Source organism: Triturus cristatus, chromosome 4_1, assembly GCF_964204655.1.
Source record: "Triturus cristatus chromosome 4_1, aTriCri1.1, whole genome shotgun sequence".
NCBI classification, from domain to species: Eukaryota; Metazoa; Chordata; class Amphibia; order Caudata; family Salamandridae; genus Triturus; species Triturus cristatus.
Genome location: NC_140585.1, coordinates 517714907 through 517739954, shown reverse-complemented (window position 1 = coordinate 517739954; position 25048 = coordinate 517714907). Strand labels below are relative to the sequence as shown.

The window sequence follows — 25048 nt, the reverse complement described above, 5'->3', positions numbered from 1 at the left end:
CTTTTATGTCATCGAAAACTTAATCCAATAGGCTTAATGGACCCAGGTTTTAATGAGAATCAATGTTCCTTTATAAGAAGTAAGATTTAACAGCCACAGACAGTAATGTCCCTTTAAGTCTCCACACTAAAAGTATAAAGGGGCCTAGTTAGTAACAAACCTTAATAGCCCCGACATTAATATGTACTAAAGTCTCAGCCACTAAGTCAAAGCCTTAATGAGCATTAATGGTCAGTAATGAGTAGTAATGGCCTCTGGCAGTAAGTGGCAGCTAATGACCTTCTAAAGTTGTGGAGCATAAACACCTGGCTCAAATTAGGCTTAGCACACAAGCACCTTGTTTGAAGTAAGGATCCGGTTAGGGGATGTTCACCTCCTGTGAATATTTTACTTTTTAATACATTTTTATTGGTTTTACAATTGGTAGATGGATATTAACTTCTGTCAGTACAAAACCATCCACTAATACCGTATCCTGGCTCCATCCTCCCTTATTCCTGTTAAGCCACCAATGTTTAAACATCTCCTTGACCACAGAGACTGCCTAAACACCCATCCTCCACTTCCTGTGAATATTTTAGAACAAATAGTGATACATGATGACTTTCAGCATGCTAAACATCTAGAAGACCTATACGGGCACTAATGAAATATTCCAGTACGTTTGTGGTGCACCAGACAAGTCTTACATTCCCTAGAGATGTTTGGACTGTCCCCGACTAAGAAAACCTCAACAAAATGGTAGGAAACTATTTTATTTCAACTAAGTGTCCCACAATAAACGACTATATATATTAAAAGCAGTTAAAAGGAACCAATTATGCATTGACCCATTGCTTACGATTTTGTAAAATATATATAATCTTTCTTTACATCAATTTTCCAGCCTGGCCGTTCCAAGTAGATTCTCATTCGTATCTTATGACATGGAAGGGTCGAAAATACAAATTTTATACAACTCTTAAGAGAGAACACTAGAAGTAAATTCTGTATTCAAGATAAGTTAGACCTCTATAAAAAAAAGTAGCATTATGTCAAGTATTTGTAGAGCACTCAACTTTAAGTGGTGTGACCTCTTAGCGCCTGTGCTATGTCCAGTTTTGAATGTGTTCGGGGCAGCCTGGAGCGAATACCCAACCCGATACCGCTCCACTAACACCGAAACATAAAATTTAGATATGGGAAACAAACCATGTTGCTACCCAACTCTTGGGAATTTATGTATCACTTAGGAATACCATGTATTAGGATCTTCAGGCGATGAACTAACACAGCAATAATAACCAGAGACAGCCGAGTGAGGAAGACAGTTCTAGATATTTTTATATGTTACAAAAGAGAAATCATTCTTGAAACACATTCTTGTTCTTGTGAGCAAATAAAGAAACATCCTTCAATTAAAATTTGTCCGAGAACACCATTTAGATCTTTTTTTTTTCAAATGACTCCTTAAAATCAGTTGGCTCTTTTACTGCTACACAGAACCACATTAGGATCAATTATTTTGTACCGTCTTCTTCATAGTAACGCTGTTTCATCGCTCTGTACTTTCTGAGGTAGTATAAAGCTTCTAGTTCCTTAATGACAAATTCTCCTCGAGCAATAAGTTCTTTGATCTTTTCAGGATCCTTAACATCCCTGTTCTTCATGAACGCCTTTTTCAAACGGTCTCTGAAGTAGTCTGCTCCCTTTGGATACTCCAGACCAAGGTACAAAAGCTGAAGAGAGACGAGAAAGGAGTTTAAGCTGACACTAGGTAGTCGAAGTACAGTAAGAAATTCTCTTGTATTAGGGATACTCACATTTTTATAAAGTTTTATCACATCTCCTCGTAATGAACTGGCCATTTTCGGAAGGCATACAATATAAAAATCTCAATCCCATGTATGATTTGATCTATGTAAATAACAAAGTTTCCAACATTAGATATGTAAAATTAAGGATTAACTGAACATTTGCTTTAAAAGCTTTGAAGAACCAGAGAGAGATTCAGCAAAATTAGACACCTTGAACTTCTATATGATGAGATCTAAAATTTAGAGTGCATAACCAATATAATAACAAATAAAAAACTGTTAATGTTTCATAAGACGAATCTCTGAAAAATATTGATGCCCAAACAACATTGTACTACCAAACAATATGAAAAGTATTAATTTAATAAACATTACAAAGTTTGTCTAAACTGAATGCTACATCATGTCACGACTCCCTCATGCTAGCGTGCAGGGCTCATGTTGCTTTATCCTGTGGCGTTTTATGGGCACGCTACGATACCATGATTGATGTCCCCCAGAAACTGTAATTCCATTGCGCTGGAGTCTCCACAAGCTTCCCCCAGAATCCCATGAGCAAATAGCAAGCCTTGCTCTCGCTGCTACTAAGGCCTTGGTGTTGTTTTCCATTTTGAACGTTCAAGCAAAAATAATACTTTAGTTTCCTGTTATTTCGTTCCAATCGTTTAATTGCACCTGCCTTTCCTGGAAGGTCAAAGCGAGTGTACTAACAAATGTTTTCTTCAAGGGATCAAGAACCTTGCAGACAGCTATGTGCCCTACGTGATGTAGCTACATCTGTTGAGCCTTCAAGAGGGTATATAAACTCCACCCAACCTAGAGTAGTGGCTTGGCCTCACTCCCTGTAGAACAAGCTTCACCCTTCCCACTCACCTGAAGTATCCAGCCAGATCAAAGAAGAGCTCCAGTCTTTTTCAAGTCCATGACAACCAGTGGTTCCCGTGGCTCCAGCTCCCTTGACTTCTTCCTCACCCTCCTGCACAGCTTCTCCGGACCCCCTGCAACTCCCAGGAGTCAAAGCCTCGAGATCTTCGAACTTTAGTCAAGTGGAAGAACTAGGCTAAGTACTTGATATCAGGTTAGTGCGCACTAATCTCCCTATAGTAGTAAGCAGGACCGAGTATCAGCGTCTTCAAAGATTATAGACTTTTCCTCCATGCCCTCTTTGTGATGTAGTCAAGTGCTTCTTGTGTGTTTATAATCCAGACCCTTTCTGTAACCTTGGCGCTAGAACTGTGATTGTGAAAGGATTAAAGACTTTAGCTCAGTGTTTCTCTGATGAACAGTAGTGCCAAGAGAAAGCAATTCAGGGCATATGGTATATGAATGAACCTTGTACCCAAACCTGCGTTCAGAGTTTATGCTTGGGTCTGCAAGTAACTTCAACCTGTGTTCCGAGTTTATCCTTGGGAGTGCAAGTGACTCCGATCTGCGTTCCAAATTTATCCCTAGGAGTGCACACACCCCAATCTCTAATGTTGTTTTTTCTGCTCTCATGCCATGCAGCTGATGAAACCTGCAAGTGTAGGTCGCTGAAGTCAATGCATGGTAATTCTATGCAGAGAGCTGTTAGTGTACTAATAGTAACTGCCTCCTCTTGTTATTTCCAGTGTATTGCGTCATCACAAGACCAGAGATTCTGGTTCAGTGCACATCTACCTGACAAACGCAGAAGGCCTCAGAAGTGAAAAATCCTGCTACACAGTAAAGCACAGCCACTGAACAAATCCAATACCGCAAGTCTCTTTTCTTATTTTATCCCAGCCTCCCTTCTCCCCAGGGGCTGTGTGTGATCTAAGGAGTTTGGTCCCTTGAACTTGTATGGCTCTGAGAGGGATAGGAGGTCCAGCATCGGCTCCAATGCCTTCTCCATGGTGGGGACCAGGTGACTGCATTACAATCCACATATTGTATTTCTTCTGTTAAAACAACTGCATCCTTACGACGAAACGGAGTATAGATTAAAAATAGAGGAGGTAAATGCAATTACGCAATCAACTGAAAAAAAGGGGTCTAATAACAAGTGCTCTAGAGACGTTTGTGATGCATTGTTCATGTACAACATCCTCCTGCTGATGTTACAACATCCAATAAATCATTTAAGTATCAAGTTAGACTTATAACAATTCTCCATTTTTGTAATACAGGCATATATTATTATGAGAGAATTCTGATGAAAATTTTATGTCATTAAATTTTCCAAAGAATTTGTTGGTTAGAGCAATTGAATTATTCGAATTTAAATATAGATGGTCTTCTTGGAGGCTCAAGCGCAGGAATTCATTCTGAAGTAGTTTTTTCAGAGTACAAAATGAGCAAGCAGAGATTTCTAATCTGTTCTAAAGTGCTACTCATAGTACCTAAGCGGTTATAAGAATTCACCTGGAGACTGATCGAATCCTTCAATAACAAAGATATCAGTCCCTATTTAGAGGGATTAATAGCACCTAAATAAAACTTAATAGTGAGGGATTCGGCTACTTATTCCCAAGACACCATCCCTAGTTTGAGCTTAGCGGCCTGGATCACACAGGAATGTGGGACTCCAAGAGATAATTTTATCATCTTCCCTTCAAGTAAAAAGAAGTTAATGCACCATCCAATATCAACAAGAGACAACCATGCAATGCTAATGGCTCCATCTTAGCACCAAAGTCAATGGAAACCCACCATAGATAATGTTAAATTTCCTTAAAACCCTAGAAGACACAAAGTGTTTGCTTTTTTGCTTTTCTATTATCCCAATGGGACTTCAAAGAGAAGGAGCTACTGAATAAAAGTATTGATACTATTTCACTACCTACAACTTGTTTTTACCAGTCGAGGTAGATTTGATTGTTTTGTTTTTGCAAACACCAGAAACGTTGTCCTGGATATGTTAATTTCCAAATTATTTATTGCACAAAAGTCCTTCAATGGAAAATTCTTCCACTGAAGTCCTAGCAGGGTCGGATCTAATAAAACAGGATCATGTGCCTAAAGGAGACTTGGAGAAAATGAATTGCAAGAAGTCATAACAGATGAAAGGTTATCCAAAAACAAACAACGCTGGACTGGGTCCAATACACACCACTGCTCTAAGCCACTGAATAATAACAAACAGGCAACACAAACGCACCATTAAAAAAAATTCTAGTAACATTTTCAGTTTTCCGTTTTAAACACAGTTGTAATATTTTTCAAAAGCATTCGAATGTGTTTCCTTACACCTACATACGATTCCCATAACAAAAATAAAAAAAAATACGGCAGATGCTTTTTCAAAATGTGACTAGTCAATTGTTCAAACAGGTTTTTTTCTTTTTCCTTGTTCTGTACTCAAGCAAACTCGTGGGATGTTTATGAAAACTATTTGTTGATGTAACTTCAACGTTAATTTGACATTTGTGTGCATTAGTAAGTTATCACAGAATCAGTGGTTATGATGAACTAGTGCTGTTGAAAGACAAACACCCAAGGCCCACAGGAGAACATAACAATGTCATTTATTGTCTCTCTTTGACACCACAAGATATCTCTAGTAGCTGGCATACCTCTGTTTCCCTCTCCAGGGCAGGACATTTTGCGAAATCATAGAAACAGTTTCTTTCAGAGACACCACGACTAGGCAAAATGAACTTACTTACATATTGTGCCTGGGTATCATAAGTACAGGAAGTTCATAAAATAAGCCAAAATGTGTAGGGAAATTTAGAACTACAAAATGGGCAGTGAAAACTTTATATTGTAGTTTTTCTGTGTAATAGATACAAAACTATGCAAAACTATATAATAGATACAAAACTATACAAAAGTCACTGTATGTATTTCCCTTACACATTCTACCTTATTTAAAAAGGCATACAGTTTAAGTTTGCCTTTAAAATCAAATAGGTTTTCAATTATTTTTCAATAGAAATAAAAAGTTGCCTGCAAAAAGGAAAGAAAGAAAAAAGAATGAGAAAGTAGACAAGTGGGGGTAGGGAAAGAGTTACATCTTACACCCTCATGTACCCTTACAGGCAAGGGTCCAACACTGCCTACATTTAGGTTAAGAAAAACAAAGTCTTGGCCACAAGTAAAATAAACTAAAGTCAAGAGTGGTCATAATCTGGCTAACACTAATGTGTTGTGGACCAGGGGTGACAATTTTTCTATTGTATTCAAATGGCACCTGTCATCCCACCATATTAGTAGTGAAGGGGTCTCTAGATCTTTCAATTTTTGGACCAAGGCCAATCTCACTTCTAATATCATTAATGCTTCTAAACGACTTGCAGAAGACATCAATGGGTATCACCCTGATCCCCTGTATAACCAGACATTAGTATCAAAGCATCCAATGTTAAGGAAAGACCAGATATTCTCTGTTTCATAGACAATATGCCTCCAAATAAACCATAGGAACAAGCGTAACATTCTGGACACAACTCTTTTAACATCTATCAGTGCAGTCATGGGTTGCTCCAGGCTCATGTAGCTGCATATTAATATTGAATACACATGCTCTTTATATTGTACACATAAATGTGCTAGCTGCCTTTGTCCAAATACCAAACCAGGTGTAGTAATTTTTTTTTGTAAACAAATTTTATTAAATCACAATAGGACAGATAAACCAGCCCATAGGGCATTGTGGCAAGACATAATGTCCATCGCAATATTCAACGCATTTGAATACAATAAATACAGGATGATCCTTCAGGATCTGTTGCCAGTCCCCCTGTTGAGGAAATAAGGGTCTGCATACCCGAACCCAGTGCCCACCCCCATCTCTGTATACTGCAGTGTGCGCCAGTAAACTCCATCAGCCCTAAAACCCACCTAATGCCCCTGTGCAAATAATACCCAACAAACCCCCTCCTGCCCTCCCAACCCCCTCCAAACCCCTCTCCCTCCCCACCCCCCAGGCATGCCGCTGGTTCGTTAAAGAATCTGTACGTGGGCATTGGTTGGTCCAACAATGTATCGAGGGCTCAATGACCCTGATCTCCGGTTAGTCGTGCAATGGGGGGAAATGTGTACCATGTCAGCCTTTCCCAGCAAGGGGACTCCCTCAGGGCAACAAGGTGACCCGGAGATCATTCTCCTACTAGAGGGTCCACCCCCATGTCGTCAACAGCGTAGTCAGTCGGGTGTTTCAACTGGTCCACCAGTGCCACCCATGCCCTTGCCATCTCCAGTGATTTTTCGTTCCCAGTGCGGTGGGCCATCTGCAATCGGAAGGCCCCCTTGCAATCCGCTCACTTCACTAGCTCCCTTGTCCATCGTGTTACACTTGGGCCATTTTTCGCTTTCCAATGACTAGTGAATTCCCTTTTAGCCAACACCAATCCTAGATCTATGAACTTACTAGTGACTTTATTCTTGGCATTGTGGGAAACCAGTGCAGCAAACAACCTTGCGTCAAAGCTATTTCCCTCCCCGTCGTGGTCGCCAATCCAGTTGTCACCCCCCCTCCAGAACTCTCCCAAACACGGACAATCCCAGAACATGTGAAGAAACCCTGCACCCTCCAAATTACATCTCGGGTACCCAGTCCGGGCTCCACAGTACTCAATCTTGCCTGGGGTAAGGTACGCCCTATGCAAAACATAGAAGTGAATTAAATGGAAGCGCTCATTCCTAGAGCTCTTAAAGGCCCTTTCCACAAGTTTCTCCCAGGGTTTCTCATCAATCACCTCACCCAGGTCCTCCTCACACTTGAGACGTAATGTCGCTGGGGTCGTCGCATTCTCTGAGTGATACGCCTGTAGAGGCAAGTGACTGCTTTGAAAGTACCAGCCGCCATGACCACATATTGACATGCGAGGGAGGTCTGGGGTTCCACCATCCCCTCCCGCCAATGCTTTGGGATGGCTGTCGTCAGAGCGGCATGTAGCAGGAAATCACTTCTTGGGAGGTCATGGTGCTCCAGCAGATCATTAAAAGGGAGCAAGGTATTGTCTTCAAACAAATCCCCTATAGTAGAGATCCCAGCCTCACTCCATAATCGCAACCTGCTCCAATCCCCACCATGCGGTAGTGCGTCACAAACGACCAACGGGATCTCAGGCGCATATGAGGTCCGTACTTGCGCTCGTTTAGCTAATCGGTTCCAACACTGGCAAACCGTTTGGAGGTCCGAGGGAACCGTTCCCTCGCTCATGGGCAGATGCAGTAGCACCTGGGGTAGAAGACCCAGTCTCGGGTCCGGACCATCAAGGTCTTCTGTGTTTTTGAGCCATCGTGCCATCCATTTCGTGTACCACTGTAGCTGAGCAGCATGATAGTAGGCCTTGAAATCCAGCACTGCGAAACCCCCCTCCGCCCTGGGTCTCATCATAGTGGTAAGAGCTACTCTCCGCCTCCCGGTACGTACCCCACAAGAACCCCGTGAGCATTGTATTGAGTTGAGTAAAGATCTTAGGTGGGATCCAGATTGGGAGCGTCCCAAATAATTAGAGAAGTCTGGGTAACGTAACCATTTTCACCAATGCCTCCCTTCCCACCACAGATAATGGGAGGGTCCCCCAGAATTCAAAGTTGCTTTTGGTGCTGCACACAGCGCGTCCCATGTTACCCTCTGAAAGATCTACAGGGTCATGGTATATCCGAGTGCCCAAGTAGGGCAAGCATCTGGTTTCCCAAGGCACGCCCTCTGCCCGAACATGCAGGAAAAAGGCACGATTTGGCCCAATCTACTCTGAGCCCCGCAACTCTCCCCAGGAGACCCAGCAGTTCCTTGGCTCCTCGTAAGGTTTTAAGAGTGGGACGATTACTGCTTCCCTCGTTGAAGCAGGAAGACAGCCCTCTTGCCTCACTCGGTTATACAGTGCCACTAGCCGTGGGGCCAAGACATCGATGTATGTAGAGTAAACTCCACCGGGAGCCCATTTGTCCCCGGGGTCTTATTCCTAGCCATATGCTTAATTGCACTACGTACTCACCCAACCTCAACATCTCTACCTAAGTCCTCCGACACCTCAGCATCAACCGTGGGAAGCTCCACGTCGGCCAGGAAACCCACCTAGCCTCAAGCCCCAGGGTCAAGCCTGCTCTGGTAGAGAGGAGCGTAGTACACCAAAAATTGTGCGTTGATGTGTTGCTGGCCATAGTATACTTCATCCTCCTGCCCCCTCAGCTCCAGGAGCGTCCTCCCTCTAAGCGCTGGTTTGGCCAGCCAGGCCAACAGTGCCCCAGATGTATCCCGTTCCACATGGGCCCAGGTGAGGTATGCCTTATAAATCGAAGCAGCACAGTTTTTCTTCATGCATCGCTAGGCTTTCTCGAGCCGCGAGGGGTTCAGCCTGCCTATCTATTCGCTCTGGCCTCTCTTTCTCCAATTCCCGCAGCCTGCGTTCCGCAGTTTGCACGTCCCGCAGCAGCACCCTCTGCACTTGAATCATTTCTCCAATGCAGCGCCCCCTGACAACAGTTTTAAAGGTGTCCCACTCAATAAGTTGATTCGACGCAGTCTCGGTGTTATCCAAAAAATAATCATCAATAACGGACCCTATCATGGCCCGAAACACTGGATCTTCCAGTGCCTCCGGTTGCAAGCACCAACTAGGTATGGTAGGTCTGACCCGTAGCCAATCTAAGGACACCAGGAGTGGGTTATGTTTAGATATCGTTTTAGCTAAATATTCGCGGAGTGTGACCCCACCATGCGCGTCTGGGGATCATAGAATCGAGTCCAAACGTGCAGTTTGTGTAACGCAGAGAAATAGGAATAATCCCTCTCGTCCGGGTGGTGAGCCCTCCAAGTGTCCGTCACCCCCCAGTGTTGTTGCCAGCCCCGCCTGATCGCTGCCAGTCTGTGTATGGGAGCATCTGGGAGTGGAGGGTGAGCACGGTCCTGGTCTATGTCAGCAATACAGTTAAAGTCTCCCCCCAGCAGCACCGACCCCGTTAACATGGTCGCCAGTGTCCTTGAGAGGTATGTGAAGAATGCAGGCTGATCAACGTTGGGCGAGAAAGCAAAAAAGACACACAATTGATGGACGGAATGCAGAACAAATCAAAACATTCACCCCCAGTCAAGAGATCTGGGTTAAATCCATCATTCTTTTGCTCACCATGCCACCCCAGTTTAGACCTGGCCATATACAAATCAGTCTTGACCCTGTGCCTCATGGGAACAGTCCAGCCCGAACTGCAAAGCCAGGTCCTCCCTGGACCGGAAACAAGCATCCTATCACTATGTTCCTGCCGTCTAACTGCCCTAAGATCACCACATACCGGCCATCTGGGTCTATCAGTTGGCTGGTACTCTGAAAAGGGACTCCCACCCGCACTCAGATCAATGTACCCCTGGCACAGGCCGAATACGTAGTGCAAAACACCTGCCCCCTCCAACGTTTCTGCAATGCGCCTCTTCCTTCTGCGTTAAGTGAGTTTCCTGTAGTAGGGCAATCTGTACCTCTCTCCTCACTAGATACAAGTGTATTTTATGGCAACGCAACATAGTGTGCATCCCCCTAACATTCCAGGAGATGCATTTGATTCCTATGGGGGGTCCCATTGCACGGACGGTGTCAGTCCTCCTTCCCAGCTCCCCACAGCGACATGCCTGGCCCCAAACAAAAACCCCTCAACAACCAACCCCCCCCAACTCCCCCTCCCCAGGACAAGTACAAACCAACAAGTTCCCATCCAAACTAGCAATATGCACTAAAAGACACGAAAAGTGGTGAGGCGTAGACTGTCCCTGTCGGTCCTAGAACCCCCCCTGGCCATCCTCCCCACCCCGTAACCTGAATGGTAGTCCCATCTGTTGCTCTGGTGCCAGCAGATAGTTGCCACCCCATGGCGGCCTCTTCAATATTCAACTCCCACCGTCATGACAGCCACTCCTTACGTATCTTGGCGTGCAATCTCCATATGATGCCATCCGCTGTTTGGGGTGTGACGTCGGGCAATTCAGCCTCAGAGTCTCCATTCGTGCTACTGGGACGCGAGCTTTCAGATCTGCCCTTGCCATGGTCGCTGTTAGTAGAGTTCGGACTAGCCTCTCTGTGGCTAATCTCCACGACGGCCTGCACGGCCCTGTCTCTTTCCAATTGGCGCCCCGTTGGCGTCGGAGTCCTCGGAGAGCGCGGGGGAGTGACCAATGTCCTCCCTGCGCTGCCCTTCGGTGAGGCACGCGCTGCCTGTGCCGGCCGCGTCTCCAGCCAGTGCCAAGCTTCCTGTGGAGCAGTAAAGAAGTGCGTTTCGTCTCCATCGACCACCTGGAGGCGTGCCGGAAACAACATGGCACAGGGAATTTGCAACTGGTGCAGTCTCCGCTTAATAGTCAGGAAGGAAGCACGTTGCCGTTGTACCTCCCTTGTGAAGTCTGGCATTTCCAATCTGCAAATTCTGTTTCTCCCGGCCTTGTTGCAAGAGGTGATCCCTCTCCCGGTAGTGAAGTAGCCGCATCACCATCGGCCGAGGGGGAGCCCCAGGTTTGGGCTGTCTAGTCTAGTCTGGACCCTGTGAGCGTGCTCAAGTGTGTAAAAGGAGGAGAGGCCGTCGGGGGCCACCTCAGTTTTAAGCCAGTTTTCCATGTAATGCACTGCATCGCCCCCCTCCTCTCATTCTGGGACCCCCACGATTCGCAGATTGTTCCTGCGGGAGCGCACTTCGCCGTCTTCTGCTCTTATTTCCAGCACCTTGACCTTGGCTTCTACGATTTTCAGAGAGCGCTGCAGTGTGGTGACTGCCTCTGGGGCCTCCTTCAGGGCTTTCTCGTTAAGTTTCACTCATTCCTTGAGCTTGCGATGGTCGTCCTTCAGCAGGTTGAGATCTGCCCCTATGGAATCCATCTTTGTCTCCACAGCTTCTCTAGAAGAAGTGATGGCCTGCATGATATCCACCAAAGTGGGGCCCTCCGGGGCGCCATCCTTCCGTCTCGCCACCCCCTCGTCTTCATCATCAGTGTGCTGCCCAGTTTCCTCCATGTGTAATACAGCGAACCCCTTCTTTCTGAACACCCTCCCCATAGTTAATGGGTGCGTAGGTTCGCAGGGGGTCTCTGGTGTGGCAACAGCAAGGCACTCCAAGCGTCAGTAGGGCGGGCCAGTCTGCACCTCCAGACCACAGGTCCTAGGTTCGGAACCCTCTTCCGCACCCAAGGGCCCTCGGCGCGGAACACCAGTGCGGGGAAATGCCTCTCCATAGTTACCATCACCTACACGGGGCAGCTTCAGGGGAACGCCCAAACGGAGTAGCGCCTTCCCACAGTGTTAATGCCTTTCGCACACTGCTTAATCAGCTCACAAGTGGATCCAGTAAGCTCTCGCCCTCTCGTCGTCGGCCGCTCTCCGTCCTGCAGTACTCTCAGTCAGGGTCCCTCGTGGCACAGGCCCAGCACACCGCCGCCCAGCTCCTCTCCAGCACCCCAGCACAGTACTCGGGGTGGTCACCCCAGCACTCCTCAGATCTGCAGCCGAAAGCGGGTCAATTTATAGCTGCCAACCTCACTCCGTGCACTCGCAGGCTGCCTCCCAGTACTACGTCCGTCAGGGCCCGGCAGCACCGCCCACGGTCACCATTTTGTTGAGGTAACGCGTCTCCAAGACCTTAGGAGCGCGCTCTGTTCTCTGCAAGTGTCTGGGCTTCGCTCTCCCCAGCGCCGGCCCCCAGCCTGCAGATGTCACAGCCGCCAAGCGGTACTCACGGGAAGCCGCAATTCGCCTCAGTGGTGCACAGCAAAGGCTGCTTCGTTAGTGCTCAGCCACCATTTTGAACTCTCCTCGCCCAGAGCCTTCGGAGCCTACAGTAGTGTGATTGGCGTTTTCGCCGCCACAAGGGCATCTGCGCCCCTCTGGAGCTGCTCATTGCCGGCACCAGTGTTTCCCCCACCAGTTTTGCGGTAAGGGACCCCAGTAGGTCATCAGGATCATTGCGGGAGGAGGGAAGCTACGGACAGAGCACCAGAGTCCGCTTCCCCTCACATCGGCGCCTAGCCACGCCCCCCTCTTCAGGGATCGTCATGTCTAATTCCTTCTCCTGATATCTGTGGATGCTAGAAGAAAAAACCGAGCAAGAACCTTTATAAAAACGTGGAAACCCCTCTCCTTGCCATCCAAAAGCTCCTCCACATTGGATAAGCCTCTCCAATTCCTGGGATAATCACCAAATGTCTCTGTTGAAATAAGCTGAAGCTATCTCTAGGTGTTGGATACAATAGGTCAATGTAAACACCAGGTCCCTCCTGTCCACTTGTGTGTGGAGACTTTTCAGTGCTAGCGGATTTTCTTTTCTCTGTGACGAAATTGTGTGTCATTGTTAGAAATGGGGGTGCTCTAGTTGGCAAGGGCTTGCACCTTTATCCAAGTAGGGACCCTTCTTCCTAGTCAGGATAAGGGAGTTACACTCCTAAAATAACTCCTGCTCACCCCCTTGGTAGCTCGGCATGAGCAGTCAGGCTGATCTTAGAGGCAGTGTGTGAAGCATTTGCACATAACCAGCACTAATGCAGTGTAAGCACTACAAAAGGACACCACACCAGTTTAGAAAAATATCCAATATTTGTATATTCTTAAGACAAGACCAAAAACGATAAAAATCCACAATACAGTACTTACAAATATTCAGTTATCAACATAACGTTGAAAAACAGTTCCTTGAAGTCGATAGCTCCCTCTGGGGCTATTACAGTGTCGTGAACAAACAAACCCAAACAGTTCTGTCTGACCGCAGCGTCGAGAGTCAGCTACGGTGTCGGGAAGACCCGCAAAACAGTACCTTTATAAATGCAGGGCTTCGCGACCTCTCGTTGAGCTTCCGAAAGCAAGGCGTCGGACCCTTGAAGTCACACACGTTGCAGATCGAACTCCTAGCGGTTGAAGTCAGGAGCGCTGGCGTCGGCAGGCGTCGCATGCTGCGCTGCGAAGTGCAGAGGTACGGCATGCGATGCCCTCAGGTTGCGGTGCGAGCAGCGGCTCATTGGCAGCGTCAGATGGCGTGGTCGGTGAGACCAGGGTCGCGGTGCGAAGTGATGCGGTGCTCGTCGTGGTGCTGGAAGGTCATGGTGCAGGCAGCGTAGTCATTGCTGAAGCGCTGTCGTCGGCTGACGAACTGGAGTCGGTGGCGCTGGCGGCAGTAGGCCAAGGCTGCGGTGCGGGATGAGAACAGTGTGTAGTGTAACTTACAAGCGGTGCCCTCGAACCACGGTGCAAGCATCGATGTTGGCGTGAAGCGTTGTCATTGGGGATACCAAGGCGGCGTCATGAAGCAAGGCGATGCGGGGTAAGTGCCCACAGTTCACGGTGCAAGCAGCAGCTCGGTGGCGGCATCAGTAGGCGTTGTCAGTGAGACCAGGGTCGCGGTGTGGCAGTGCCCTCTGCAGTGCCTTCAGGACACGGAGTCGGCAGCGTAGACGGCATCGGGTAGCTTCTACTTCTGTTTGCAGCACAAAACACACAGTTCTCAGTGCTGAGGGCAGAAGAATTTAAAGTCTTTGCTGTTCCTGAGATTTCTTCAACAGGGGGAAAGCTCTACCTCAATCCCTTGGAGAAACTCACAAGAACAGTTTGCAGAAAGTCCAGTCCAGTCCTTTCACTGCCCAAGACAGAAGCAGCCTTTGCAGGCCAATACAGCAAAGAACTCAGCAAAGTGGTAGTTCCTCCTCACAGCTTCTCCAGCTCTTCCTCTTGGCAGTCTTCTTGGTCCAAAAGAGTTCTAAAGATCAGGGGCTTGGACCCTACTTTTGTACTCTCAGGCAGAGAGTGTCTGTGCACAGCCAGAACAAGTTCTACCCTCTCTGGTGTGGCTTCCTGGCAGGAAGTGGAGACAGCATTGTCAGAGGCAGACCAGGCCCATTCAGGTGAAAGAAAATCTCCTCTCCCTAAGTGCAGCCCAGGTCTATTCAGCCCTTTCCTGACCCATCTAGACTATCTGGAGTCACTGCTCCTCCCCAGCCCCTGTCATACAAAACCCAGACAGTCAATCCACAACCTTAGCAGAGGCCTACTGGATAACTGAGCAAGAAAATACCTATTTTCTAAAAGTGGTATTTTCAAACACAGAATGTAAAAATCACCTTCACAAAAAGATGCATCTTTAGAATCTGAGTTCAGGCATACTAAACTTTATGTTTCTAACTAGTTCCTAGGGCCAGTTATGTTTATAAGATGTTATTAACTAACTCCCCATTCTGTCCCATGGGAACAGGTATCCTTGCAATAGTGAAAAAAACAAAATTAGCAGTAATTCACTATCAGGACATGCTACACACACCAGGGCATGTCCTACCTTTCACATACACTGCACCTTGCCCACAGGGGTAATTTGGGCCTACCTTAGGGGTGACTGACATGTAAGAAGAGGGAAAGTTAGAGCCTGGCAAGTGGGTACACTTCCTAAGTCGACATGGCAGTCCCAGACTGCACACAGGCTCTGCAATGGCAGGCCAGAGTTACATTTACAGGCTGTTTGTGCGGGTGGCACAATCCAGTGTTCTGCAGCCCACTAACAGCATTTGATTTACAGGCCCAGGCACACTCAGTGCACTTTACTAGGGACTGACAAGTAAATCAAATATGCCAATCATGAAAACACCCCGGATATGGGGAGGGAGGAATAGGTATCAAGGCCAAATCTTTGAACCCCCCCCCCCCCCACCCCGAGAGAGGAACCACTATCAGAGGAAAGTGACTGATCCTGTATTGAGACTTTACTGTTATAAGTGGCACTGAACCCAGACGCATAGGGAGGAAAGGGTGCAAAAGAACAACCCTGATGATGTATTTTATGAATCGTTCGAACAGATACTACAATGTTGTGATCTTGTACTAAATAATGTGTGTGATACTACTAAGTGAAAGACTGCATCATGACGTAACAGCAAACTTGTTAATAAAAAGAATTACCAAAAAAAAAAAAATCATGGAATCACCAATCCATAACACAGTATACAACAGGAGCACTTGCACTTTAACACTGACCAGCACTGAGAAAGTGTGCAGAGACACTAAGCCAGCAAAAACAGAGTCAAAACCGGGAGGTCAGAAAGCAAAAAGTCAGGGGAAACACGCCAAAAGATGCCAAGTCTAACAGTCATACATTCCAAGGCAAGTCTAGGTCACTTGTTTCTAGAGATATCATACCAATGCTCTTGCGGTTGTCTGTAAGGGATTCTCCGTGCAATTACTATATTTGCCAGAGGGGAATGTTGGAATATTCCTGCTCAATACTAGCTCATATTTTAGTTAAGACAGGAGTTGCCTATTCCAAAGCAGAGCAAAGTTGTGCTGATAATATAGAATACTCAGTGTAGGGAAATCCTAGCCCACCACATCTGATAGTTTGGTACGCAATCCATCTCTTCACTCTTGGTCTTTTCCCAGGCCACATAAAGGATTTAAACATTTGCTGTTTGTTCTTTAGGGTGGACCTCTTGATTGAAAGGGGGAGTGGCTGAGTAACATAAGGGAGTGTGGGAAGGAAATGTATCTTCTAGCATGCAATCCTGTCAAACCTCGATATTTCAAGTTTTAAAAAAGATGTCCAGTGTGGGACATTAAAATTCTATACATCATTGGTTAACCAGGGGAGGATAATTGCAAGATTTTTCTTCCGGTCCAATATCCTCAGCAAATCATGACACCCTCTACATCATTTACAAGTGACTTAGTATAATTAATCTAAAATCCTCAGATAGATAAGAATTTCTCAAGTAACGCAAGAAAGACTGTTGGTTAGTTAAGAAACACAAACTATCAATGGGAAATATTGAAACTCTGATGTCCCTATGCAGTTGTTACACTGCTAATAGCATGTGCCACATTTATTTTTATAGTGAAGGATCCAGAGAGAGAGAGTAAAAAATTAATGGGAAGGTTAGATTGCACAGTCTAGAACTTTGGGATAGAATTATCATTGGTGATTCAAAGCGGAAGGCTTTTACTCTCATTTATGGGAGAAACAAAATGCACAGTACACGTCTTAAATTTGGATTTAGGCATGTTTTATCAAGTACCTGAAATAAATAGCTCAATTCCACACTATTAAACGCTTTACAAGTAATGAGAGAAAGAACAATCATAGGAAGATCGCTAATCTAGTATTGTGAAACGTAGTTCTACCTCTGATGAATCCTGAGTGATCAGGTGAGATTACGTAGGGCCATGTGACATCTAATCTGGATACCAAGATTTCTGTAAAAATCTTGATATCATAGATAGAAGGGCTATCAAACTGTACAGGTACACCCTGCATGGATACTTGTCTGGCTTCAACGTAAGGGTCAGTGTTGAATCCATCAGTGGAGTAACAGATCCTGTTGTCAGAAACAATTTGAGGAGTCTCATGAGAGACCCTACAAGAAAATTAACAAACTTTAAAGAAGGAGACCGAAAAGTCAAATGGGCCTGGGAACTTTGTCTTTAAGGATAGTACTAATTGCCCGCCTGATTCTACTGGGACATATTGGTGCCTAAAGAACTTCTAGTTCAGAAGATTCTAGAGGCAGAGAGCTAGCATCAGCTAAGAAATTGTCTTATTATGGAAGGGTATCTATGCTTGAGCTATATATAAGAGAGTCTGAGTCCAGCATATGTTCTGTGACCTGTAGGTGAGCTACAAGCATGCTCTTTATCTTGACACAGGACTATTGTCCATATCCAGGTTTGATGACCTAAAGCGATGGTAGGAGTAAACCAGTTTTGTGGATTATAGTACTGAAAAGAGCATTTCCCTGGTTTGGGTGAGTGTGGTGTCTACAGGCCCAACTCGTGTTTACACCCAGACCCTTGTGCGGACATCCTGTGTAATTGTTGAGTATGTGTGTGTAAGATATGGGTAGTAACAAGTCTTTGTGTTACGATAAGAATCTGAGTGCCAAGAGCAGAGAGATCCAATTTGGATTGCCCCTGGTTTGACTAGCTACAAAACTTAGGTGGACAATAAAACTACCAACACAATGGAAGTGTATCCCCAGCATTCCTGGAGCTGAAGCAGGAGCCTCAGTCCCTGAAGTGTGGAAGAATGGAGAAAGGGCTACCCTTGGGAAATTCTAAGAGGACCTTAGAGCGGGGATTGCTGATTAGGCTTTCCTGAGCACTGCTGTATTTTGACAGTAGAGGAATGTGGGTGGGTCATAAGTGTGAGAAAGTTTCTAGGTAGGGCCTACCCTTTGTTTCTTTAGTTTTACTTCAGTAATGCAAATGACAGCCAAGTGCAGAGTCTTCTCACTTCTTTCTACACATATTCTGGATACTCCTGCTTGGAGCCAGCACCATCACTACCTGCTGTGAGAGCCATCACCATGCACAAGGGCGGTTTTTCAGCCAGAAATTTGAAAAGGAACCACCCCAAACTGTTCCCTTGACTGTTAACAGTGAATGAACATCCCCCATTTGGAAAATCAGTATAAAGGAGGGACCAAGAGAATCCCACTTTGTTCCAGCGCAAAGTTATTTTTGACTAAGTTAGGGAGTGTTACGAAGAGCACTCAAAAAACTGCTGTGATCCAGGGCTTGTTGTCTGGCAGTCTGTCTCCCAAGGGTGATGGAACACCACCAAAAGTCTGTCCAACTTGTTGGAAGCTGTGTGTCTACCCAGTGTGTAGAAGACTGCCGCCTACATAGAGAGGAAAGGAGTGTGCCTTGCCTTCCAGGAGGAGTGACTGTCCAGGAGGAGGAGCCCAGACTTCTTCCCAGAATGTGGAGTACTTGAAGTGTAACAAATACTGACCCAACCTCTGAGGAGAGTCACCCAGCTACCCAGAATGGTTCATGTGGCGAACAATGTGAAGAACCAACAACCCCTCCCCCTCCTGTGTCAGCACGCCTTTCAGGATGTGACCAGAAGGACTTGTTCTGCCGTTGCCCCATTGTGGTAAGAGTCCTAAAATGTGAACTAGCCTGCTACAGCAGAGGACCTTTTCACTGACCTTAAGGCCACAATGTCTGGAAGCGAGTGGTCTACTGCCCTATTTGTGCCCAGCTGCAGGATCCAAGAAGTGGGGTTGCTGCTGTAGTACCACACCCGCTGGAGGAGGCTCCGACTGGGAGACTGCGAAGAGCACACCACCAATTTCCACGCTGAGCTTCGTCTCACAGGAATGAACGACTGAGAGATTGTGTCTTGAACTCGATAAAGGCTAAACCATCAAGTTAGGGGAGCAATGACAGTGCAAACTCTTTTGCTTAAAAGCAAATTGGCATACAGGTTACGAACAATGATGCTTCTAAAGCCTAAACAAAAGCTCACACTACTGTTGGGACACTACAGTCGGAATGGGTTTTGTAGAATTTGGCTAGAGTATGTAGTTGTTTGTCTACAGCTATCCCTCATTACTCTGTATAGTATTTAGTTTTGGTGTGACAGTAAAGTACTTCAGTTTTTACTAAGTCAAGCACTGGTCTGGACAGTGAATTATTGTGTCTGTTTGACCTTTAACTGCTTGTGTCAAAGGTGTATTTGTCCAATTTGCAGAGCCACAGGAATTTGGTCCCCAGGACACTAGAGGCAAATTACCTCAACCCCCACAGTAGACACTAAGTAGCTCCCACGTGCCCTGTGCACCCCACCTCTCCCCCCTGTGAACAGGGTCCGACAATCGCTTATTGCAATAGTACCCTTTTTTCCTGCATGTGTGAAGGGAGACAGCACTACTGCCACAAAAGATGTGCGTAGAGGAAACCTGACCTACCATTCCTCATGTAATGTGTGAAAGCTGCTTGCATTACTGCTGCTCATCATTGTGTTAGGGGAGTATGCCATCCTGCTGCACTTGAACTGTATGAATGAAGCTTTCCCCACGGTTACTTCTGGAATTTGTGTACTATAACTACTGATGCCATTGATATGATAGAATAAATGTTGCACTAATGCTAATCTTACCACGAGTGCTGTGTGATTGCCTTCTCAGTACTCTACAATGGAAAATGTATGTACACTACTGTCATTATTTCTCTGTGTAGCCAAAGCTCACCATCATGCTACTCCTGATGTGTGCATGGGATGCTTTTCATACTGCTGCTCATGCTTTGTGTGCAGGGAGCTCGCAGCAGGAGTGTGTTTGCTATGCTTGAAGGGAGCTTACATACTGGTGATCAAGAGGAGTATGGGTGGAAGCTTGCCCTGTTACTGTGCATGAACGCAAGAGTCCATAGCGCTGCTAATGCTATGTTTAAAGGAAGCTGTCAAGGTGTAACTTACATTTTGGTAATTGGTAACATGCACAGAGTGCATACCTCTCAACTACAGTGACCATGTGTCCCGGATTTGCTGGGACAGTTCTGGGCGTTTATCAACTGTCCTGGCAAATTTCAATTAGTGTAGAAAATGTCCTGGTTTTCAGAAATGGTAAACTTAACACAGATTAGCGCAAATGGAGAATGAGCCAGCACAATGCAGACAGGAGCATGTTCAAATCTGCCCTGAGATGCTACTGCTAAATGAACCAGACAATAAAACGCGCTGCTCTGGCAAAGTGCAGCACCAACAGAAACAAAAGAAATCTACACCATTGTGAAGGATTTCACCTCATCAGCGTGCGCCTCCAACTCAATCACCCCCTCGCAGGACCTCTGCAACAATCCATCTCCATTTTACAGCGACATAATCACTGCCATTTACAGCATTTTCAAACCAAAACAGACCTCGTCCAACACCACCCGATCTTAGCCAAAGAATCGGTGCTAATCACATGGCCTGTCATTACCCCAAAATCAACCACCATCATCATAAAGTCCATCCACTCAGTGGCCCCATCAGATCCCTGCCCCTACCACACCAACTCCAAAGGACTACAAAACATTATGTCAATGATCACCCATTCTGAATGCCTCTACCTCTTCTGCGACCTATTATGATGCTTGTAAGCATGTGACTATTCTCCCATTGCTGAAGAACCCCTCCGGCAACCCTTCAACACTCACAAACTACAGATCGCTCTCCCAGCTATCATTCCTGGCCAAGGCCTTTGAGAAAATCATCAACAGATGCTTCACTGAATACTTCAACAACCATAAACTCCTCAACACCACTTAGTCTGGTTTCAGACCCAACCACAGCATGGAAATGGACGTCTTCTCCAGATGACATCTGCAGGACTCTGCACAGAGGAGCCACAGCGGCACTCATCCTCCTGCACCTCCCTGCAGCTTTGGACATGGTCTCCTACCTCATCCAATACCTACACAACATTGGAATCAAAGGATACGGACTCTGATGGATCTGCTCCTTCCTGACAAAGTATCCAGTCAGTCGGCCTGGCACCATACACCTCGGATGCCTGAGACCTCATAAGTGGAGTTCTACAAGGATCCTTCCCAAGCCCAGGCCTCTTTAATGCTCTAATAATACCAATATTTTGTTGTGTAAGGTTAATTTAAACCATCACAATATTACACACAAGTTTGAAAGAACATACGGATTTCGTATCACAATACAACATTCAAAGCTAAGATCAATGATTCAGTAATTTAAAGAAATGGTCCAAATACCTAATCAAATTACAAGAGAGCTTAATATGGTTACCACTCAGGCTGTGAATTAGCGCCTGCCTGTACGACCTTATAGTAAGTTCATTGAAAAAGGGTGTTAACCATTTCCTATGTAAATCAAGCAACACTAGGCATATACATACGATGTGCAACAGCGACTCATCAATGCAACCGCAAAGTCTGCATTTTCCGTCTACCTAGGTCAGTTTCCAAGCAGCAATTAAATCTTCTAACGGGAACTAGCCCATTCTAAGTAACATACATTTTTGCTTCAAGTTAATTGCAAAAACCACGTGCTTTTTGGGCTAAACCTCTTTAGCAGATAGTTGCGAGACTAGTTTTACACTTTTGTTTATAATCCATTTAAAAATGGCTGGGGAGGCAGATGAATACCTACGTTCGTCCAGATCCAACTCAGTTAATGAGGATTCGAAATATCTGCCCAAAGGCTACTCCAGTCTGTGATGCACCATCTTTTGCCATCCTTCTGTAGAGCTTAATTTATGCACCTCGCCGGGCTAGATGCTGTGACATAAGCCCAAACTCCAGGCGTACTTGAGCTGGTGAGGGGTTCTTTGGTAACAAACAGACACTTGTACAGAATCCAGCAGTTTGTGTCTTTTCCTTTGCAGATTTCAGCTCCATACATCTAAGACGGTAGAAGCTTGGCATTAATAAGTCTATGAATGGGTTCAGATGAGGAGCAGTTTAATTTCTTTTGAAGCCTAGCAAAAGCAAACAGCAATGTATCAGACTTCAACTTAACTTCTTGTAAGTGTGAATTAAGAGGACAACGGCTATCAAACTTAACTCCCAAATAAGTGTAGCTGGGAACTGTTTCCAACTTTACATCTAAATAACATATTGCTTGCTTTTTAAAATACTTAGCAAAGGTCAGCGCCTTTGTCTTTTTCAGACTCATTACTATTTTGTTTAATTTAATGTACTGAGCGAAGGATGTTAGCATCCTCTAGAGTCCTAACGGGGTCTTGCTTAACAGTACAATATCGCCTGCATTTTGGAGGCTTGAAATCGGGTAACCATTAAATTGAGGATTAAAAGAGGGATCAGTAAGCCAATCATTTACATCCACTATGTACAAATTAAACACAAGGGTGCCAAGACACATCCTTGTTTATGCGCAGTATAAGTCTGGATCATTTTGTGACAGTAGAGCTATTCCCTCAATTTCACTACAATCTATGTGTTCGTATATAACATCTCAATTGCCCTTAGCAACGTCGAAGGGATATTCCATTATTATTTAACTTATTCTACAGCCTTTGCATGCAGTATATACTGTAGCGTGAAGCTTCGTGGAAGCTCCACCCACTCTCTGCCCATTGGCTTTTGTCTTAAATGGTGCCTTCCGATTAGTTTCAGGCTTGTTAGTCCCTCCTCATTCATCATTTGTATCCTTCCACGGCTATTGGCTCCTTTACTCCTAACACTATTTTCTTCCCTGTCTCCCCCCCCCCCCGCCCCCTCCCTCAGTCTGTGACTTCTCATCCCCCCACAACCCCCCACTCCTGTTCGTGTCTTCTTCCCTCCTGGCATTTCCATTTTCAATGCAATAGGTCTCACATAAATGCGAGTCCTATTGCATTGCCAATGTTTGTTTTTTAGGTCTCGCCTGACCCAGCGCATGCGCTGGTCTGGCGAGACTTATTGTGAGGGCTTCAAAAAATGCTACCAAGGCCGGCCTAGAGCTACAGTGCATGTGCGTGGGCGCGTGCCGCGCTTGATCGCGATCATTTTGACGGCCGCTTTGATGTTTGATCGCGATCACTTTTTTTTTTGCATATTTATATAGCGCAAACTCGACCCGAAGGTATTGGAGTGCTTTACATGAGCACCGTATTTACATTACATATTCAGGCATGGGGAGTTTAAGTGATTTGCCCAGAATCACAGGATGTGGACGCGACCTCGAGGCTCGAACCCTGGTTTCCGGCACCAAAGTCAGGCAGTTTAAGCCGACGGATCACATCCTCTCCCCATGTTTTGATGTTCTCCGGCACTGGCATTAGCTTTGCTGCTCTTTTACCTACCCTAAGTACCGTATGCTCACAATCAACGCTGCAGTTTGCAGTTCTTAAAACCGTGTTTACCCATCGAGTACAGCTTGTCCTAGGACAATTTGCATCCCCACATTTGTATTTAGTGCATGATTAAGTTGTTAGCTTGTTGCTCTGCGGTTGCGAATTTTCTGTAAGTATGCGGAAGCAGTTTACTTGGAACTTGCAAAGGGGTTTGGCTGCCAATTTATTAAAGCGTGAGCCGAATGTAGAAGCTAAGAAGTGTTTTTTTATTCACTGAAGTAAAGGGATATGCGTTTCACATACTGTCACACGCGTTGGGAGGAGTTGTGGCCTAATGGAGGACAAACTGGGGAACCAGGTTCGAGTTCAGGCGTCCCTAAAACATCCTGTTATTCTGGCTAAACCATTTAAGCTCCCCAGGACTTTAAAATATATATCTGACCTTGTGCAACATAATCTAGTGCTCATGTAATACGCACTGGCCAAGTTTGTACTTTAAAAAAATAAAAAAAAATAAACGATGTAACACCACAATAAACCATTTAATGAGAATACCAGATTTCCAAGAAATCTAGATTACCCAAAATCTGGTAGCATTGTAATTGGGCCTGGTATGGTAGCTGTTGGTGTTCCTGATTGATTTGTACAAAGAAAACAAGCATTGGCATAGCCAATAGGTCTCGCCTTTGGGACCGTATAAGTATTTAGTTATGCAGCACAATACCTTTGGTGCAACAACATCAACTGTTTCATGGCTAAACACTTATAAGGTCCCAAAGGCGAGACCTATTGGCTATGCCAATGCTTGTTACTCCTGTAAGCACTATTTCTGTATTCGTCATAAGGTGCTTTGCTTACGTTTAGCGAGCTGTGCGTGCTTTTACTTTTGAAGCAGCATGACAATCAAGAGCCGGTGCTGCTTCAACTTTCAAATCGTGAGATCGGTTGTGCAGCCGCAGAGCACGCGCGAGCACGCACGCACGGCAAAGGACCTTCTAGGCCTTCTGTTGGACACGCCCCAGGTCAGGCACGGCTGCCTGGCTTTCGCCATTGCCGCTCGCAGCGGCTCCTCTTCTCTGGGTCAAGGCGGGGTGGGCTCCCGCTCTTTAACAAGGGCACAATTGCGGGGTGGGCACCCGCCAGAAGAGGCACAAACAGCGGTGTAGGCTCCCGCTTCTGTGGCATAGCATCGATTAAGGAGCCTGCCCTTGAGAGAGGAAAGTGATGTTTGTTTATTCTGTCGCCATTACACGTGGGTGTTACACAACGTGGAGTTTAAGCTCACAGTGTTCAGGGGCTGAAGGAGATCTTATCCATTCAATAAAAAGCACCCCGAGCGCTGTTGTAACGCGAGTGGTTGTGAACAGTTGTTTAGTAACAAGTTTTGCAGATCATATTTGTTTCCCAGATCATATTTCAAGTTTGGATCGTGTCTTTCGAGTACAAAACACGCTTCTGTTTCAGTCTAGCTATTGCTCCTCATAAATTTCAGTTTCATACAACAATGTTCTTTACCTCCACATTCCTCTGCTGCTCCACGTCCCTGACAAAGCAACACAAGCATTTGCAAAGCTAGATGGTTCGACTTATGCTGCCAGCCTTTTGACTTTGTCAATGCATTAGCTTTGTCAATGCATGTTGGTTTTTGTACAACTTCACTGTTTGGGACTAACAGTTACCTTAACTCCTTCTCATGGCGCCCCACTGAGAACAAATGCTCTTTTCATCCGGTTACAGCAGTTGTGTAAGGCTAAATGAGGAGAGTCAATATAACACCCAGGATAATGTGCCGCATGGCTAAATACTTTTA

The 25048-nt window shown here is 45.7% G+C and overlaps 1 protein-coding gene across 1 annotated transcript in view; it reads right to left on the bottom strand.

Annotated features, from left to right (window-relative positions):
- Positions 1-1298: 1298 nt before the first annotated feature.
- Positions 1299-25048, bottom strand: part of ETFRF1 (electron transfer flavoprotein regulatory factor 1) — a 48211-nt gene continuing 24461 nt past the window's right edge. Inside the window, exons 2-3 of the mRNA XM_085652769.1 lie at positions 1803-1896; positions 1299-1718 (exon numbers count right to left, since the gene is read on the bottom strand). Of these exons, the coding sequence (XP_085508895.1) occupies positions 1500-1718; positions 1803-1847 (264 nt within the window). The 5' untranslated portion in view covers positions 1848-1896 and the 3' untranslated portion in view covers positions 1299-1499. The remainder of the gene's footprint in view (positions 1719-1802; positions 1897-25048) is intronic.